Source organism: Setaria viridis, chromosome 5 (assembly GCF_005286985.2).
Source record: "Setaria viridis chromosome 5, Setaria_viridis_v4.0, whole genome shotgun sequence".
NCBI classification, from domain to species: domain Eukaryota; kingdom Viridiplantae; phylum Streptophyta; class Magnoliopsida; order Poales; family Poaceae; genus Setaria; species Setaria viridis.
In genome coordinates this window covers 33,031,167-33,050,245 of record NC_048267.2, presented here as the reverse complement: position 1 = coordinate 33,050,245, position 19,079 = coordinate 33,031,167, and the positions used below count along the sequence as shown (strand labels likewise).

Genomic DNA, 19,079 nt, shown 5'->3' with positions numbered 1-19,079 from the left:
AGCGATGCAGGGTATAGATGACCAAATGGGCAGGTCCACCGGGCGGCCCGAAGTACGGCTTAAAAAACACGACGCTATCACGACCCGGCCCTATGGTAATAGTGCCGTAGTGTCGGATTTAGCGACTGGTAGTCCATTAGGGATTACTAGGTGGTAGATTTATAAGCAGAGGAGGACGTAACACCAAGAGCTTGTAACATAAGGGCACAAGGTTTAGATAGGTTCAGACCTCCGAAGAGTAATACCCTGTATCCTGTGTTCCAATGGATTGTATTGCTAGTATGGGATGCGAAGAGTTGATGCACGTTGGGTTGAGATGAGTTGAGGTGCGTTGGAGTTGGATGTCAGGTACCTTGGGGAGCGTCCCTAGCCGCCTTATATAGATAGACAATTTAGGGTTACTATCGGATAGGATCTAATCCTAGTCGGTTGTTACATGGAAAGCAATCTGATTCAGTTTACAACAAGTATCCTATGATATCCGAGCTGAATTGATTCGCCCAGCCTCTTGGTTTGTGCTCCACACGTCTTCATGCCTTGGCCCGCACGTCATGGTCGGGCGGGCTCACTTGTCAGGGCCGACTAGTATCTTGGTCGGTGGGGACCTGTGGGTACCTTTACCCCTCAAGCCCCCGAGCGATGTGGAGTTGAACAGGAACCTGACGAATGCGTAACTAAGCTTGTAATGTACTCGGCTGAAATTGCGGTGTTGTCATAGTCATGGAGAGGCTGCGCAGTGCTTAAAAAAGGAAGAAAAAAAATTTGAAGCTTCCACATGTGTATGACCAAATGCGCATGGCTATGCGACTGCCAAGCTCCGGGATGTCTAGCATCTGTAGATCGAAGGGAAGCATATGCACTCCATATGGAGTAGTCCCTGAGCATTGAAGCGATTAAAATAATCAGTCTAATGGTAAAAAATTTGATGTATTGTTTCCTTCGTAAAATGGATACAAATATAGCGCCTAGCTTCCGAGCGCGAGAACTAGCGGAGGTACACCGACCTAAAATAGGCGTCCAACCCTCGAGCGCGAGGACTGGCGGAGCCAAGGAGGTACGCCGACCTGAAGTAGGCGCCCAGCTCCTGAGCCTGGGGCCGGACGAGCCGCGGAAGCACGTCAGGTTGCCCCTCCTCCCCCACCCAGCCTAGGTCGGCCGAACAGCGGGTGGCATGCCGAGTCGTCTGTGGCGTCCAGTCCCCGAGCCTGGGAGCCGGACGATCCGCGGAAGCACGCCGAGTCACCTCCCGCCTCGAGCCAGAGAGGTCGGTCGGGCAACAGAGGCACGCTGAGTCATCTGTGGCGCCTAGCCCCCCGAACTTGGGAGCTGACCGAGCCACGTAAGCACGCGAAGTCACCTCCCATCCCGAGCCAGAGAGGTCGGCCGGGCAACAGCAGGCACGCCGAGTAGTTTCAGAGCTATAAAAGGATAATACAAAGATTATATAGCATAATGGAGCATTTAATAATTGAATAACTCGGAGTTTTATTCGGCGTATAAATAAATGCTTACGCGTTTTGCTCTTGTGGGCCATGTAATTTTCTCGAATAGTTAGCCTATTAAGTTTAAGCACCTAGTCTTGCTTAGCCAGCAATCTGCTGAGAGCGGATCTCAAGCTTGTAGATGGGGCATCACAACATGAGTCGAGGTTTAACGGATTAAAGCGTATGCTACCCAAGTACTTTAGCAACCATTAAGAGAGATGAACAAGCCGCAAAGCAGTCAAAGCTGTGCGGAAAAGCAGAAATGTGCACTTGGCACCTGTAGGGCGCAACCTCGACTGCCTGTTTAGTGGACGAACCAAGTTGTATGAGTAGTCGGGGCGCGACCAATATGATCGACGAAAGTCACGAAGATATGGGAAAAAGTCGAAATGTATGGAGATATACGGATATACAGAAGCTGTAAAATATTTAATTGAATATATGACTTAGCTTGATTCATGACCAATTCGAATAATGTACCAAGTCGACTAAAGGCCTTGATAAAGAAGATCGCCGTGGAGTGCGCCAAGAATGTTGTGGCACTTATGAAGACGCACTTCCCCTGGCTGTCCGTGGAACGCGTTGGAATGGGAGTTGCCGAGGATTTTGGTGCTGGTAACCTCTCAAAGTTGGCCGAGCAATATCGACAAGCCGCGAAAGACGTAGTTAAGGAACTAGACCTGTAATAAAAAAACTATAAAATATATCAATCTGTGCTGTGGGGTAAGAAAACTTGTTGATTAACTTATGTATAGGCAAACCTCCTTCCCTCCCTTGGTATGTTTGACAGGACACCGTGTGGCCTAGACTTGTAGCCACTAAGTGCCTAGCCTTGCCTGGCCAGCTCTCTGCTAAGAGCGGATCTCAAGCTTGTAGAGGGGTCAAACGCAAGGTTGTTTATGTTTCGCATGCTAGGACGCCGTCCACACGAGTTAGTCGCACAACCTATAGAGAGGTAGGAGAAAAGTTGGGACCCGGAGGTTGGCGCATAGCGGGGGAAGCCCTCGAGCGTAAAGGCGAGGGTGTGGTCTGTCGAACAGGTCGGACAGCCCCCGAGCGTGAAGGCGAGGGTGTGGTCTATCGAACAGGTCGGACAGCCTCCAAGTGTGATTAAGAGCTCGGCTAAGAAAGTGAAAAGGTGAATCTCTGAGGTTTTATTTATTCAATATAAAAATGTAAAGATAGTACATAGCTTCTACGCCCTAAAGGTAGAAGCGTTGCAGGTGTTGGATGTTCGCCACAGTCCGAAAACTGGGTGGGTTCGGGTAGGTCGTCAGATTGGATATGGAAAGACTGCACGAGTTTTTTGAAAAACACGGCAGCGAGGGGTGTGGGGAGAGCCATACGCCGATCTTCCGGGGCGTAGTGCCGCCTCTGAGAGGTTGATGCACTCAGCAATGGTGTTGCTGATGGGATCGAGCCCCGCGATTAGATCGGAGGGCGTGGGTGGGCGGGTTGCTACGAGGATGCGCGGGATCCTCAGAGAGAGAGAGATCGCCAACCTGCTAGGCAAGCTGCGTGATGATCCTCGGGGTGAAGACATTGCTCCGTCGAAGCAGATCCGACGGATGTTGAGCTGGCAGTGGACGTTGAGTCAGCGAAGGAGGCGGTGGAGTCGGAGTCCACCGGCATGCTCCCGAAGCGAAGCTGGATCGAATTGGCGAGGAAGTCCTTCATCTTATTGGGGAAGATGACGCCGAAGCGGGATGCTATCAAGCTCGCTGGGGAGGATCTCACGATCACCCCTACCTAGCACGCCAACTGTCGGATTTAGTGACCGGCAGTCCACCAGGGGGTTACCCAGGTGGTAGATTTGTAGGCAGAGGAGATCGCAATACCAAAAGCTTGAATGGTAACACAAGGGCGCAAGGTTTAGACAGGTTCAGACCTCCGGAGGGTAATTACCTACGTCCTGTGTTTTAGTGGATGGTATTACTAATATGGGATGCGAAGAGTTGATATGCATTGGGTTGAGGTGAGTTGAGGTGCATTGGGGTTGGATGTCAGGTATTCTCGGGGGTGCCCCTAGCTGCCTTATATAGGCTGACGACCTATGGTTACTAATCTAATCCTAGTCGATTGTTACATGGAAAGCAATTTGAGTCAATTTACAATAAGTATCCCGTGATATCCAGGCTGAATTGATTCGCCCGGCCTTCTAGCTTGTGCTCCATGCATCTTCGTACCTTGGCCTGCACGGCATGGTCATGCGGGCCCACTTGTCAGGGCCGACTAGTATCTTGGTCGGTGGGGACCCGTGGGTACCCTTATCCCTCACATAGTGTAGTGCTTGGGCCACCATACCGGCTCATAGTGCCGGTACAGACACAACACGATTCTTGACCAGGCACGGTGTGGCACGATTACCTCAACCCATAGTGCTGCGAAATAGATGTATATTACACTATTTGATGAAAGGTATATATCTCTATATGAATTTTATAATGGAATGGTTTAATTAATATATGTCTATATGAATTTGTAATGAAATTAATGAAGTTTGAGTTGAATGAGCGGATGCATAGTGCTAGGATCGGCACGAGCACAATGGGCGGGCGAGCCTAGAGTGCCGGCACGACACTATGAAAATGGCATAGTGTGGTGTTTGAGCTGAAAGGTCGGCACGGCATCCGACAACAGTGCCTAATAGCGTAGTGGCTAATAATGCCATGTCAAATAGTGTCAGTGTCGAGTAGTATCGGACCACCCATTTGACCGTCTATAATGTACGGTGTGGACTGTGGAGGGTGTGGACCGTGGAGACGATTACCATTTACCAACGTGTTCTTTCTTTGGGTCAACGAGTCAACGGAAAATATCTCGGGGATCAGGCAGCACTACCCTTTTCGTGTGACTCAGCTTGGATTCAGTGCACCTGCACCTGCAGCCACGTCACCTTGGCTCTGTTTCGTACAGTATTTTCCTGTCCACGTCGACGAGGAGAGCAAGGATTCTAGTTCTATGGAAGCTCCTGTGGAGATTTGCACTGTCTGTCTGCCTATAGGCTATAGGGAGGTAACTGAAGAACAGAAAGATACCAGCTCCGGACGCTTCTTGTTATTGCGGAATAGAATAAACAGTAGATCATGCATTCCTCACCTGCCAATATGTCTCCTTAATTTGGTGTTAACCCAAGAAATGGTGTGGATTAAAATGGCGACTCAACAATTTCAGGTCGCCTAAACAATGGGTATACATAGCCAACTGAACCAACGAGGAATCTGCGATCTTGATGATCACATTGGTATATCTGGGAGAGTGAGGCCAGCAATGGAGCGAGCGTGCATTGATATGGTTATCTGCATGATAGTAAACCTGACAACCTGTTATATTCACAAGGCGTGACCCTGTCAGGCCTCAAAAATGGTTCCGCCGTTGGAACTATGGGTTACGATGTAGATGCAGCTACTTTTGCACAATCAAATCGATTTGCGAATGGTAGTGATTAGAGACCAGAACAGCTTATTCCTAGCCGCTTGCAGGCATGGAGTTGAAGGAATCAGCTTGCGGAGGCAACATGCAGCTCGCTTTGCTGCGGACCACTCGTACAATCAAGCAGTTGTTGCTTCTGACTGCTTACCGGTGTTATTGAAAACTCCAATCATTCCACATAAAAACATCGACGGCAAACACGATTCGAGACCTCCAGCGCTGAGTTCCATTAGTAGGACCCAAAGCTCCCTCTCTCCTCGTTCAACAGCGCACCTCCTCCTATCTCTCCGGCTGAGTTCAAACTCCGGGGGTGTTTGGAAGGGGGCCTAAACTTTAGCCCCCTATTTTAGTCAAATTAGCCTCTAGAGGTGCTAAAATTTAGCCCTCCATAATCCATTAGCCCCTCCAAGGGGTGCTAAAATGGACTGAAGAAGCTAAAAGTGGTCCCCGATTGCCTTCTTTCCACCGGTGCCCCCCTCCCCGCACTCTCTCTCTCCCCCACAAACTTCGCCCGGCCCCGCCTCCTCCGCCTCACCTCGCCAGCCCCGCCACCTCGGCTCCTCCTCTGGCGCCGCTTGCTTCGATGCCGCCGCCACGCGACTGCGGTTCCGGGGCAGCTGGCCGGATTCTCGCTCCCCATACTCGGTCTTGGAGCGTGACGCGAGGAAGTGGAGCTCGGCGGCGGCATCCGGGTCGGCGTCCGCGAGCTTGGTGACGGCGTCGCGGCGGCCACAGCGAGTACATCGGGCACCAGGAAGCCGCACTTCGCCAGCAGGAGCGGCGGAGGAGTTGGGGATGAGGAGCACGAAGAAGCTTCCGGCTGCAACACAAGAAGCTTGGGGGGCGGGGCGGCCGTGCCGTCGCCGCCTTCGTCGCCGCGGCAGGCGTGGGGATGAGGGGGCTCTGGGGCAAAGGGTGGATGGTCCGCGAGGGTCGGCATGGGCGATTTGGGTGATTGGTGGGTTTGATAGGAGGGAAATGAGGGCAGTCCGATCATTTTGCACTCTAGGTGCTAAAGTTTAGCCCTCCACCCAAATACCTCGAGGTGTTAAAATTTAGCCATCTATTTGAGGACGCTTAAGTTTAGCCCAGCCCTTTATCTACTCGTCCATTTCAAGCTCTGACACATAAACGTCGATGCTCACAGCGTCCACGGTTCGGTATTTTTCAACTACCATTTGATCACTGGAGTGGAGCTGGCCTCAGTAGCTACGGATCGATCTCGTGTTGGTGCGATTATCCAAGACATCAAGCAGGCAGCGCATGGGTCTACTACCGCTTTTTTATCTCCTGTTTCAGGGAGCTTGGAGCATGAAGCTCCGGGTGTAATCTGAGCTCCGTATATAACGTTAAGTTAATTGACCGCCGCTACTAAAACAAGATTTTGCAGCTATTTTCGTTGCTGCGAAATCTTGTTTGATATTTATTTTCATACCACGGCTATTTTTACAAAATAGCTAAAGATATATTCCCATCCAAGTTTGGGAGAAGAATCGAAGATTAATTCAGTTCTTATGCACCGCGCAAGCGATTAGGCGTATACGTGTTGCGGGGAAAAAGACTTAAAAGCCCGTTTGTGTCGACTTATAAGTGGTATATCGATGTAAATATGTGAAAATCCCAAACACGTGATTATTTTCCCTTACCAAGCGGCTTTAAAGATTTGAATATAAGAAGCAAAAAGCAAGAAAATCTTCGGTTAGATTATAATCTAAGTATGGCTGAGAGAAGCAAAGTCTTAGACACAAGGCAAAAAGATACTACTGCCCACACAACATACCAACAGAAAGCCTATACGAATCCAGCTACTGAAGAATTCCGCACAAAACAGGCAATCAAAATCATGAGCACACCAGTATCACCGGGTTGAATGCATCCTGTAGCACCATCTATTGCATGATTCAGGAAAATTGAGGCAAAAACCAAAACATGGTGCAAACCAAATCCTATTCCGCAGTACCCATGATCTCATGACTGAAGCTACTGACACAAAGAGTAAATTAAGCCGAAGTACTTGGGCAGATATTATGCCTTCAAACAGTCGAAAAGAAAAGCTAAAGATACCACAGCCATTTCCCAGGATAAGACTATCAAAACAGATTCATAATTTAGACCGAGTAGCTGAATCCAGAGATCTTAAAGATCCGGATGGTTCCATCTGTGTAACCGGCATAGAGGGTGCTTCCATCAGCGCTCCAGCTCAAGCTTGTGCAGTACAGAATCTGCATGGCAGCAACAATAATTGATTTCTAATGAGACGAGAATACTTCACCAAAGAGTAGAGTCAGTAACTGGTGCAAGTTTTTTTTACATATAGAGCATAAGATGAAAAACATGTTATACCAAAACTAACAGTAGTTAACAAATAATCTAAACAGGTGAGGTTTTCACATATAAATCAAAATACCTTCTCTCCACATGACAAATAAGACAGAATAGCATTGGCAAGGACACAGCAAGTAATCTTGTTTCTATATGCACAGTCCAATCAATCTAATAACATAGCATAATATACCAACCAACAGATAAGTGGCTCAACAGCATACCTTGCAAATCAACATTTACAGTTTAAGCTGCACTAAGATACTGCAAACTGCAGTTTAAGCATGTACAGGATGTGTTCTCATGAAATTAATGCAAGCAGCAGCTTCAACCAAACAAACTAAATCATACAAACAAACCTTCAAATTGTGGTATGGTTCAATCAGTACAGCTAAAATAGAGAAAACATCAAACTACTAACTTACAAACTACAGTCCACAAAGACAATATAATTAGCATTCCAAACATGAGTAGCATAACAGACCTACGACTGAATGACCAATGATACATGAACTAAGCCATCTCAGATCGATAATAATCGTATGAACAATTGGAAATCAATCAATGACAGAAGATTTAAGACATCATCGCGACCTATCACTATAATGATCAGTAGCAACATCAGAAATGCAGATTGATGGTTGTGAGACTAACCTGGTTCTTGCCAGCGGAAACCTCAGGCCTAAGGTCCTGCACAATGTGCTTCGATTCAAGATCCCAGATCTTGATGGAGTCCTGTGTGGCTGCGCAGAGCCAGTAGCGGTTGGGCGAGAAGCAGAGCGAGTGGATGATGGAGCCCGCGTCCAACGCGTACAGCCTCTTGCCCTCAGTCAAGTCCCACAGCAGGGTAACATTGTCTTTCCCTCCGGAGGCGCACAGAGAGCCATCAGGGCTCACAGCAACGGCGTTGACGTAGCCGCCGTGACCTTGGAGATTGCTGCGGAGCTTGCAGTTGGTGAGGTTCCAGACCTTGACACTGCGGTCCCAGGAGCCGGATACGATCGTAGGCTGGATGGTGTTGGGCGAGAAGCGGACGCACGAGACCCAGCCGCTGTGGCCCTCGCTGGCGCCGTGGTCGCCGCCAATGGTGTACTTGCACTCGCCGAGTGTGTTCCACAGCTTGATGGTTTTGTCGCGGGATGCGGACACGATCTGGCGGTTGTCGATGGAGAAGGCGACGGAGAGGACGTCCTTCTCGTGGCCAACGAAGCGGCGGGTGGTGAGGCCCGTGGAGAGATCCCAGAGGCGGAGCTCGCCGTCCCAGGATCCCGAGAGCGCGAACTGGCCGTCGGAGCTGAGGACGACGTCCTGGACGAAGTGGGAGTGGCCGGTGAGGCGGCGGAATGGGACGCCGTAGTCGGCGGTGGTAGTGCCGTCCCCGGCGACGTGGACGGGGTTGGTCAGGTCCCAGACCAGCAACGACTTGTCGCGGGAGGACGAGACGATGAAGGGGGAGTTGTCGATGGGCGCGGCGATCGCCGTCACCACATCGTTGTGGCCGCGCATCACGCCGGCGAGCACCAGGGTCTCCTGCGCGCCGGCCATGGTTGCGAGGAGGGTTAGGGTTTGCCGGTGCTGCGAATGCGAGGAGGCGGCGGCGGCGCTGGGGAGATAGGAAGGAAGACGGGCGGGGAAGGAGGCGTGGTGTTTTATACTCGGGCGGCGTGGGTGTTAGGGTTTAGCCCTAGCAGGGCTGGGAAGTTCGGGGGGAAAATCACGGCCGTTGAATGTGCGAGGAACGGGGCTGATTTCCTAATGGGCTGCCATTGTAATGGACTTATTTATCAAAGCCCATCTCCACGTTCTTAAGACATGGGCCTAAATACCAGAAAATCGTTTCGAGATATGGGCTTACTACACAGCTTATAGATCCACGACTTCCGTGAATGCACAAGCAATTCTTCAAGAAATTAGCAGGCCCTGTGTTTTCTTTGTTCTTGCTCCTTATTTCCAGGTTCCTGTACTGCATCATGTATGTGCACCTTTTGTTTTAATGGAAATCAACCCTTCTCAAAAAAATCGCTCGTCATCGAGACATATAATTTAGAACGAGGGGAGTAGAATCCAGAGTTTATAAGGCCATTCTAAATACTAATTTCATTTCACTCCTTCCAAAACTGCCACATCATCTCTAGCGTAATGAAATAATGAATGAAATAACTCGTACAATGTAAGATTTCATTTCACTGTTACATGCATGATGTTGAAGTGTTTGATTGGATAAAAGATAGGATGAAATGAAACTATAGCTTTCAATGGATGCGTAAAAGAGTTTCATTGTGTTGATAACCGTGTAAATATAGTTTCGTAGAGATGGAACTCATTTCTTCTCTCTCTTCATAACTTCAATACCATATCACCATATTTACTTACATGGCATGTTATTTATGGAGGATGAAATTCTTATTGAGACTGGACTAATAAACCTTTAGAGATTAGCACTCCACAAATCGAACTATCTTGATACCAACAAGGCCATTCAGCTTTCCGAATGCTACGTTTATTTTGAACGTCAACTTTTTTCATCATATTTTCTCTCTCATGTTCCGTCGAGCAATGCATCTTTAATATTTAGACCATCAGACGCCTACCACGAATGGCTCATCAATTATAAGCAGAGAAACAAAAGCCATCACCTACACACACACACATACTGAGAGTAAATGTCATATATTATATTATATATATATTATAAAACATGCTAGAAAGTTGGTCAGGAAATGTGCACCTTGTCATGTTCTTCAGAAAAAAGAAAATACAAATTGGATCTAAATTTTTGAAAGGAAACACGACATTTTGATCTGAATTTCTCTAGGGAAAGATGAAAGATGGCCCCGTGTCAGCATCAGTTCTTCGGGAATAACAAGGACAGAGCACTGGTCTCTGATTATCTGATAAATCGTGCGATATGGGCTCCATACTTCCATTCCACCTCCACTTAACCCAAACAGGAAATCTGGTGCGAATTGGAGGAGATGCAGAAACGGAAAGGAAATCCAGTAACATTGTTGCAGCCGGAGCAAGTCCAGCGATGCTGCGATGCCCGTGAAAGAGAGCTCCGTGAATCTCTACGGCCGATCAACGTCTGCGTCGAATAGTGATCGTGCTGCCGTGGCAACAGCGGTTTTGGGCCAGGAGGGGGCACACATGTCGATCGTGCTTGGGTGGTGAATCACCACGGCCACGGTCCACGGATGGAAAGAGGCCAGGCCACACACGTACTCCATCCTCCCGTCCATGTCAGGGGATGCAAAGGTGTGCAGCGATGAGTGACGATGGCTGGAAGCGAAGCATCAGGCGGTGCAGTACAACGATGGAGAGCTCTAATCCAACCCCTCCAATTGTCACCTTCTGTCCTTCTCCACTTTGCTGCTGGTGGTGTCACCGTCACCGGAATCGAATGCGAATAGGAGGTTGGTTCGGGGATGAAGTCGCGATCGAGTGCCATGCGAAGTGAGTTGCAAGGTTAGCAAGATAAGGAGGTGTTTGATCCAAGTATTAATTTTTAGTTTGAGTCACATCGAATTTGATACCAATTAGAAGGACTAAACTTGAACTAATTATAAAAACTAATTGCATAAATGAGGGCTAATTCGTGAGATGAATCTATTAACCCAAATTAATTTATAATTAGCACATGTTTACTATAGCATCACATGGGCTAACCATGAACTAATTAGGCCTAATAGATTCGTCACGCGAATTAGCCCTCATTTATGCAATTAGTTTAATTATTAGACTATATTTAATATTACTAATTAGCGTGCAAACATCCGATATCACAGGACTAAAGTTTAGTCTGGAGTATCCAAACACCCCTGAGTGTGGATGCGTCCAAGCCCACCACCAAACCATGCTAATCCGAATTCATGCGTCTATTTTCTTCCCAATTCAGAATAACACATCTTCTCTTGGTTTCATAAAAAAATATTTTCTCTTGAACTTACTGCGTTTTTTGTTTTCTTTTAAGAGAAAAAAGGGCACTAGCAGGATCCGAGGAAAAATAAGAGAAGATTTGGTTATCGAGTGAGTCCATAAATCAGAGTTCAGTTGAATAGTTACGCCATCTGTGTTTAGGACAAGAGGCATCATCGAGCCTTCAACATGTCCTCGTGATCCAACAAGGTAAAATAGCCATCTTGATCTTTCAACTTTGACCCTCGGTCGTCCCTCAACTTTCAGATTAACCAATCTAGTCCCTCAACTTTTATTTTCGGATCAAAGTCATCATTGTGCTAATGCAGTACTCCATGATGTATTGTTAAAAGTCTTTTTTACCTTGGCTCCTTCTTCCCCTTTTCAATTCCCGCCGGTACTGTGAGGCACTGCTAACTGCTAATTAAGCAGATGCTTAACGTGACAATTCTAATGATCCGTGACATGTAAATGTCGTCATTTTTTAGCCCTGTTCGATCAACAAAGGTATAATCCTGCGGCTAGAATTCTACTTCATCTTCTCACGATTCTTACTCCACGGCTGGAGAATTGATGTGGTTTTCTCCAATTTCGTTAGAAAGGTATAATCATAGGGGCATGAAAAATGTGATTTGTCCTTAAGCTAGAAGAACAGCAGGTGGTTACCTGCTTTTTTCTCTTTAAAGTATCGTTCTGCTGGTATTTGACGCGTGCTCCTCCAACATTTGTGTGATTACCGCTAAAAATATTCGTGTGACTAGGTAGTTTCATTTTCCTTTACTAAATTCTTGTTGCTTGTTTTGAGGGGAAGGAGCCAAGGGCTAAAAGGACTTGTAGCTTCAGTTTCATGCTAACATTGAGTAGCTTCAGTTTCATGCTAACATGAGTGCTAAATTAGTATAAGGATGATTTGAAAAAAAATAAAAGTTGAAGGACTAATTGACCAAACTTGTAGGGACCAAACTTAACCCTCGAAGAGATCGAGATGGCTATTTTGCCATCCAACAAATGCCTCTCCGTTTTACAAGTGTCTGGCTCATCTCATCCTCATGAATTTTCACTTGCGTCCTTGACCGCACATCTCCAATCCCCCTCGGGCCTGTTCTAGACTCCAACCCGTCGAATCTAACAACGCTGCGTCGGTGTCGCCATCCATCGATCGGTTACTACAGGTTATCGGAGGGGCCACCGTGCGCGAATCCTGAGGCAGCGTCGGAATCAGAGATTGTTTTCGGGAGCACGGAAGGGCCAAAATGACGAGAGGGACCAGTAGGATGCCGCCACCTAATCCAATCCCTTCCCTTGCTTCTCTCCCCAGATCACCCTGGGACCTGGGTTTTTGGGAATTCGGATATCCTAGTCCCGCCTCGCAAGCCGCCTCCTTGCCTTGTCGTCTCGTCGCCGTTGCCTCTCTGCTCAAGCTCAGCTGAGCCTCTGCTCCCTTCCTTGCTTCCCCTGTTCCTGCTCCCTTGCCTTCTCCGCGGCCTTTGCATCGCATCCTTGCCTTTCCTTCTTCCCCTCTCCGCGGAGAAAACCAGCAGGATCTTTGTGGCGGCCAGAGATCCCTATAACGCGTCTCGTGCCGTGAAAAACTCTCGCGTCGCGCTCGTTTTCTCTCTGCCTCGGCCAGTCGGCAGGGCTTCGGGCTTCCGCTCCCCTTTGCCGTTTGCCCAGGACGCAGGTAGCCTTTTTACACCCACCACCTCCATTCCTCCTTGTTCTCCCTTTCTTTCTACCATGAGCGGGAGAGTTCAGCGAAAAGGACGGTCAAAAGGAGACTCCTTTTCTGTTGTCTCGTGCCATGCTTGTGCTCCCGTGCTCGTAGATAACGCAAAGTTTTCCCCTGAATCGTATCCGAGATGGTGATTGGCGGAGTCTGTTCTGAACTCTGAAAGAAACTCTGTTTCAGCGTCCCAGCGATCGCCGCCGCATGCGGACCCCGGCTCTGTGTTGATCCGATACCCAGCGTCTCACTGGAAGCAGCTCGAGGATGGCGGATCACTTCGCGCTGATGACGGGCCGTCTGATCACGGAGTCGACGCTCCGGTCCGCCGTTCATGAGTCATCTGCCGACGCCGCCGTGCCTTCCACTTCGGACGGCTACGAGCACACCGACCCCTCCGTCGTTGCTGAAGACGTTCAGCTGTGCGTGGGCAAAGCCAAGAGCGGTGTCATGGTGGAGTGCAGGATCTGCCAAGAGGAAGGTGACGAGGCCTACATGGAGACCCCCTGCTCCTGCAAGGGCAGCTTGAAGGCAAGCTTCATTTCCTCTGCTTCTTCTTTTCGGTGTCCCCGTTTGATCCTTGGCTATCCCATGAAGTTTGCATCGAAATATGATTACAGCTCATACGACATTTACCTTTTCATTTTTTCCAAAAAGTAGATTTATTGTGAGATTTTTAATAACTTAGCAGGAGAGCTACCATATCATATAAGAAGAAGGGTGTCCGGGATTACAAGTGCGATATTACATAAATTAAATTGGTCTTGTTCTCGAAATAAATACTAAGCGAACTAAATTTACTGTGAGTAAGAGATTGCAGAGACGATTGCAAATAAGAAAAAAAATACACGCAATAAAATTAGGCTTGATTGATGCTGCCAATAATAACAAGCCAACAAGTTCAGAGCCTGTTTGGAATTCATTACTCCATAATCATGGAATATTGCACCCTTTGATGATATTTTCTTATATTCCAACAAATTGCTGGCTACATTAAATTTTCTTTTCATTTCTAACAAGATGCTACCGCGTAACAAAATTGCTATTATTCTAGAATGCAATCAGGGATTCTCTTGTGTTATCAGTTATCGACTTATCACAATCGAATTGGACCTCCCAATAGATGTCGGTATCGCCATCTGACTTCCACCGCAATCCAGACTAGACTAATTTCTTTCCATGCTATTTTTCCATCACCATGCGCAACAGATTTTTGTACTGCCCCATGAACGGAGGTCTTACTTGAATTAGTTTGTTGCTGGCTGCAGTACGCTCACCACAGATGCGTCCAGCGGTGGTGTAACGAGAAGGGAGACACCATATGTGAGATATGCTTGCAGGTGATGCTTTCCAAAACTTGCTTATCATAACCAACCATTCTCAACAGAATTACATGAAAAGAAGCAGCTGGATATATTTTAGCGCTTTTCTTTTCATACTAGTAATTCAGGTTTTCTTTTACTTAAGCTGAGGATGAGGGGAAAAAACACCATTGAGTCAACGGTGCTGAATGACAGGACATTGCAGTTGGCTGATTTGTTGTTTCTGCTCTTGATGCCACAGCAACTGACACCAAACTACACTGCTCCTTTGAAGTTGTTTCGGCATGGAAGGAACCTAATAAATTTCAGGTGCCACTCGATGCTCCTCTGCATGATAAAAATAAAATGGGCATTCATAGATCCAAAAACTGATCACAGAAGGGTCACCTCATAACTAAAGTTAATCTCATTATAGGAGAGCTGTAGAAAGACGAGAAAATCACGGTGCTAGTTATGGTCACACCTTGGATCAATCTGATGGTGCATCAAGCTTTGATTCTCAAAGTTCCAACCCAAAAAACGTCATATATTGCCGAGTATTTGCCGTTGCTGTAAGTGTTACAAAGCACAGATTTTCTACTTTGACATGAGTGTTCATTCTGCAGCCAACTGACACATTTTTTTAACACACCTGCAGTTGATGGCTTTGTTGGTTCTCCGTGACGCAATCTTCCTTATACTCCGCAGCCACAAAGTGTGCTCAATAGAGCTAATCACTGTAAGGCACTGGAATCTGATATCTCACTTTCTCCTTAACCCTAATTTATATGCAAACTGATTAACTAAAAATCTGAACTGTGCAAATTACGCTGCCGGTACAGCTGCTAATGTTCAGAACGGCTGGAATTGTCATACCTGTCTACATCATCTTGATATCAATTACCGCATTGCTTCATCGGTGTAATCAACGTCAGGTCTGTGGAATTCAGGAACATTTTGCATTCGAGTTCTAGCTTCTATATTCACAATGTGAACTTTCATGATAATGCAGGTTGTGCATGAGACGCCGGTTTCTGAACCTCGTGGAGCAGGGGGTTTGCAGCCAATGCCACCTCAACAGCATATCATCAACATCCGGTAGGAAGCTGCATGGTGATTCCAAGTCAGGCAGGGGCTCTGTAAATATATGAGAAATGTTTGAGGGGCTCTGTAAATATATGATAGATGTTTGAGCTTCAGGCTTGTCACATAGGATTTGGAAGATACGAAATCATTGCGATTGACATGCAATGATTCATAGTAGTTTCTGTGCACAAAAGCAATTCTACGATACAGCCACTCAACTTCACAAGTCAGGAAGATGAAGTTGGCTTGGTGCCTGTAATGTGAAACAATTGTAGGAAAGTTGCATAAAAAATGTACATGCATTTGTGACAAAGATATAGGAAGACCGATTTGGTTCTGTGTGTGATTAGAGGCTTGATTGATGGCAGGATTCATTGCTAGTGCTTTCTTAATTATATTCAGATCAGAGGAAGACCACCTGGTAAAATTCATGCTCGTTTATGCTATTCAAACGAAGTTATCTCTAACCTTGAATCTATCAAACAAACAAACTAAAATGCATTTTCCTAAAATTCTGATAAAACTTGATTTAGGAAAATTGATGTGCAATTCTTGTGACCCAATGCTCATATGTTTACAGCTCGAGATTGAGGTACGGATAAAAAAGGCAATACATGTAGGATGGAGAAAAACACAATGCTACTAGCCAGTACAAAGATGTTCTGTCTCAAAATTTCCATCCATCCGATGTTCCACTTCTGCTCCAGGGCGCTGCATATCCGATTCAAACAGCAGGCAGCACTGAGAGGGTAGTTGCAAACCGCATCAACAAGGAAAGTTGTCAATTTGGTTGAAAGGAAAACAGAGACAGAAAATGCAAGCATTACATTACTGCCTTTACAGCTACAAGCCTATAACACCAAAAAAGAAAAAAAATCAGAGAATGCATCTTGAGACAAGAGGCTAGAAAATAGCAGTTTGTCCAAGCTATGTAAGAATTGAAGCATGTAGTTGTGTGCATTTATTTGCCGGTTTTTGTTCTACAGAAAAGATGATAGAACCAGCAAAAATGGCTCATGCTCAAACTAGCCAGAAGTGGGATAATATCATTATATGAATTTATAAAACAAACTGGTCGTACTTCCAAGTTGCTACCAAGTTAAGGCTAGTTGCTGCTGAGTTGAAACTTTCTAAGAAAAAAAATCCTGGAATTAGAAAGTTTTTGACAAATCATCTGGATAGTAAAATTACAAGGCTGTGTGGACACCTATGACATAATCCTGCACACGTGCATGCGCAAGCGCAGAACTAATTAACACATATAGAATGTCACCCTGACCACTGAGTTGATCTTACTTCTCAGCATCGCTAGTTTTATTGTTTCAAGATATCACTACTTACTTTGGATGTAATCATCAGTGTATTCCTTGTCGATCTTTCCATGGGCCATGGCACCAACCTGGAACAATGTGCAGACAGCATGGGATCAGGCACAAAGATTGGGGGATTAAAACAGTTCAGCTTAATATCAATATCACAGCTTTTACTCACCACAAACAAGGGGTTCATCATCACTGGATTTGGCAACATAGTCAAATAAGTTGACTGACTTGTCAGCGCTAAATGAAAGGCCTTAGTAAAAAAACAATTAGCATATATACCTTATATGGAAACATGTTTTACTTAACAATATAAACTCTCACCAATTTTCCATGCACCAACAGGAAGATAGCGGGTAACAGGATTTTTAACAACATTAAGAAGCTTCTCGCGCTTCCCAACTGCTGTAATGCTCAGCTTTTGCAACAATTGTGCTGCAATATTAAATAGTTACCTGCACATCAGAACTGTCGAATAATACAAACACAAAAGGCAGACAAGGTATACAAGTTTATAAGTATCTTACACATTAAACCTCATAAGCGTTTAAATGTCCGTAGCATGCGGACATGAGGTTTGATTTCAAACAATATTCCCTTTTCAGTCCTCACATAAACAGCCTGTAACCTTCCAGCTTTTGTTAAAGGGCTGTCAAATATTGCCAGTAGAGCCTGCAAAATATTTGGAAGCAAATTCAAGGTACATTCCAACTTTTACAACATAGAAAGCGCCTCTCTGGAGCAACCTCACTCAGACAAATTAATCAGATGCTAAGAAGTTCCAAATTGTAGTAAATCCCCCAAAAGACAGGACATAGGGATGATCAAATGGAAAATGGGAATAGATAAGGCAACAAAGCAATGAAGTGCTTAATGATTTCATACAGAAGAATTGTCTGATTTACACTTACTTTGAAGCAAGGACTTGCTGATCAAACATAAAGGGGACAGCTTTAATCCATAGGCAGTAGTTTCAAGAAATTTACATCACCTGATGAATGATATCAGGCCTATAGTCAGCAGGATTGCGATTCTGCTTCCTTAATTAGCGTGATCATCTGAGTCAAGATTTGCATAGTCTGCACAGGATGGTAAAAGAAATTGTCAAATTACTTCCATATATGACAATAAGTTGTTTAGAAAGGAAGCTTTGTCAAAATTGCTATCCATGTATGACAATCAGTTGTTTAGAAAGAAAGCATCCAGATGTTATGCTTAGATTTTTCTTGTTCTTTTTTTGTTCAAATAAAGCAGAAGCTGTGGATCTGTACACAATCAGGAAATCAGGAAAGCTGGAATAAGCTTTTTACATGATTGAAGGAAACAATCAATCGCACAAAGTCTACACCTCTACACTAGTGAACGGTAAAGTTTAATTAACATTGGTATTCTATAAAATGGCCAAGCGATGATCTTTTTGCTGTGGAAAGAATTGCATTAGCTATAGCCAAAAACCGACGACGATGAGCATACTATGATACAAACACTGCGAACACAAGAAAATATCAAAATGATTAATTGGTCCTGTGCAAAAAATGATAAAACACCTAAAAGTCAAGAAACCAACACCTCAAATGGGATTCTCTTCAGTTCAGCTATAAAATCGTAAGACAGTAAGCATTCTTAATATAAGGACAAACTTAATCCACTAACATTTTAACATCCTTGATTACTTTCATGCAGTTCCACACGATTGCGCAGGTGTCAAAGCTATTTTCTTTTCTCACAACAAGCCAAAATTACTCTATACTTTTCCCCTTTCCCTACTAATAACAGTACTAGAAATGCTTGAGCAAACCAATTAATCGAATAAATCCCCTAATCTAAGCAAAAGATGGAACCCGAGCGGTACATAATCATCCAGCGGAGATAACACGAGTTCGCTGTGGAACAGCACAAGGAAACAGAGCAATTTTCTTGCTAAGCCTAACCACTGTACCTTGCCGACTTTGCCGACCTCGAGGCAGGCCCTCTCGAGCACGAAGATGGCGCCGGGCCGCCGCCTGCCCTCCACCGGCCTGGGCACAACCGGGAGGCCCTCCGCCGCCTCTTCATCCTTCCCCTTGTCCTCGCCGGCAGGCTCTTCCAGCGGCGGCAGCTCCTCAGCCTCTTCGGCGGGCGGCGCGGCGTCCGAGGCCGCCGCCTCGTGGAGCTTGCGCCCCTTCACCGCGGCCGCCCCATTATCAGATCGAGCTATACTAAGCGCGTGTTCACTATTTTTTTATGCGTTTTATTTAGGAATTTTTTTTCTAGCTTCGGTGCAATTGTATTTTTACCTTCATTTTTCTAACTTTGTGATTTTACTCTCGACTATCCACAAATTATTGTGATTTTGCCCTTATCTTTAGTATTTGCCTATATTTAATCGTTGATTAGGGATAAAATCATATAGCTTGTAAATAGTCGAGAGCAAATTTACAAAATCAAAAGAACTAAAGTAAAATCATAATTACACTTCAAAATAGGAGCGAGAACACAACTGCCCCTAGTTATCAAG

General features: G+C 45.9%; 2 protein-coding genes and 1 pseudogene across 3 annotated transcripts; 1 reads left to right on the top strand and 2 right to left on the bottom strand.

Annotated features, from left to right (window-relative positions):
* Nucleotides 1-6,776: 6,776 nt before the first annotated feature.
* LOC117857967 (small ribosomal subunit protein RACK1z) lies at nucleotides 6,777-8,862 on the bottom strand. The gene is made up of 2 exons (XM_034740912.2): nucleotides 7,893-8,862; nucleotides 6,777-7,138 (listed from the first exon to the last, which is right to left on the bottom strand). The coding sequence occupies exons 1-2, from the start codon at nucleotides 8,781-8,783 to the stop codon at nucleotides 7,025-7,027; spliced, it is 1,005 nt and encodes a 334-aa protein (XP_034596803.1). The 5' UTR covers nucleotides 8,784-8,862; the 3' UTR covers nucleotides 6,777-7,024.
* Nucleotides 8,863-12,469: 3,607 nt separating this feature from the next.
* LOC117857061 (uncharacterized) lies at nucleotides 12,470-15,600 on the top strand. 2 transcript variants are annotated; one of them, XM_034739539.1, is made up of 8 exons: nucleotides 12,470-12,834; nucleotides 13,063-13,407; nucleotides 14,145-14,216; nucleotides 14,344-14,507; nucleotides 14,614-14,749; nucleotides 14,836-14,916; nucleotides 15,020-15,112; nucleotides 15,190-15,600. In XM_034739539.1, exons 2-8 carry the CDS (start codon nucleotides 13,144-13,146, stop codon nucleotides 15,277-15,279), a joined length of 900 nt encoding a protein of 299 aa, XP_034595430.1. In that variant the 5' UTR covers nucleotides 12,470-12,834; nucleotides 13,063-13,143; the 3' UTR covers nucleotides 15,280-15,600. The 2 variants fall into 2 exon arrangements, with proteins under 2 accessions (XP_034595430.1, XP_034595431.1); XM_034739540.2 differs by having other exon boundaries at nucleotides 12,471-12,834; nucleotides 14,440-14,507.
* Nucleotides 15,601-15,775: 175 nt separating this feature from the next.
* Nucleotides 15,776-18,800, bottom strand: LOC117857062 (uncharacterized; annotated as a pseudogene).
* Nucleotides 18,801-19,079: the final 279 nt, after the last annotated feature.

Coding starts and splice junctions, on each gene's coding strand:
- LOC117857061 (XM_034739539.1), top strand. CDS start 13,144: ATGGCGGATCACTTCGCGCTGATGACGGGCCGTCTGATCACGGAGTCG. Junction 14,508..14,613: donor AGGAACCTAATAAATTTCAG/GTGCCACTCGAT, acceptor ATCTCATTATAG/GAGAGCTGTAGAAAGACGAG. Junction 14,750..14,835: donor GCCGAGTATTTGCCGTTGCT/GTAAGTGTTACA, acceptor ACACACCTGCAG/TTGATGGCTTTGTTGGTTCT.
- LOC117857967 (XM_034740912.2), bottom strand. CDS start 8,783: ATGGCCGGCGCGCAGGAGACCCTGGTGCTCGCCGGCGTGATGCGCGGC. Junction 7,139..7,892: donor TTTCCGCTGGCAAGAACCAG/GTTAGTCTCACA, acceptor GCTGCCATGCAG/ATTCTGTACTGCACAAGCTT.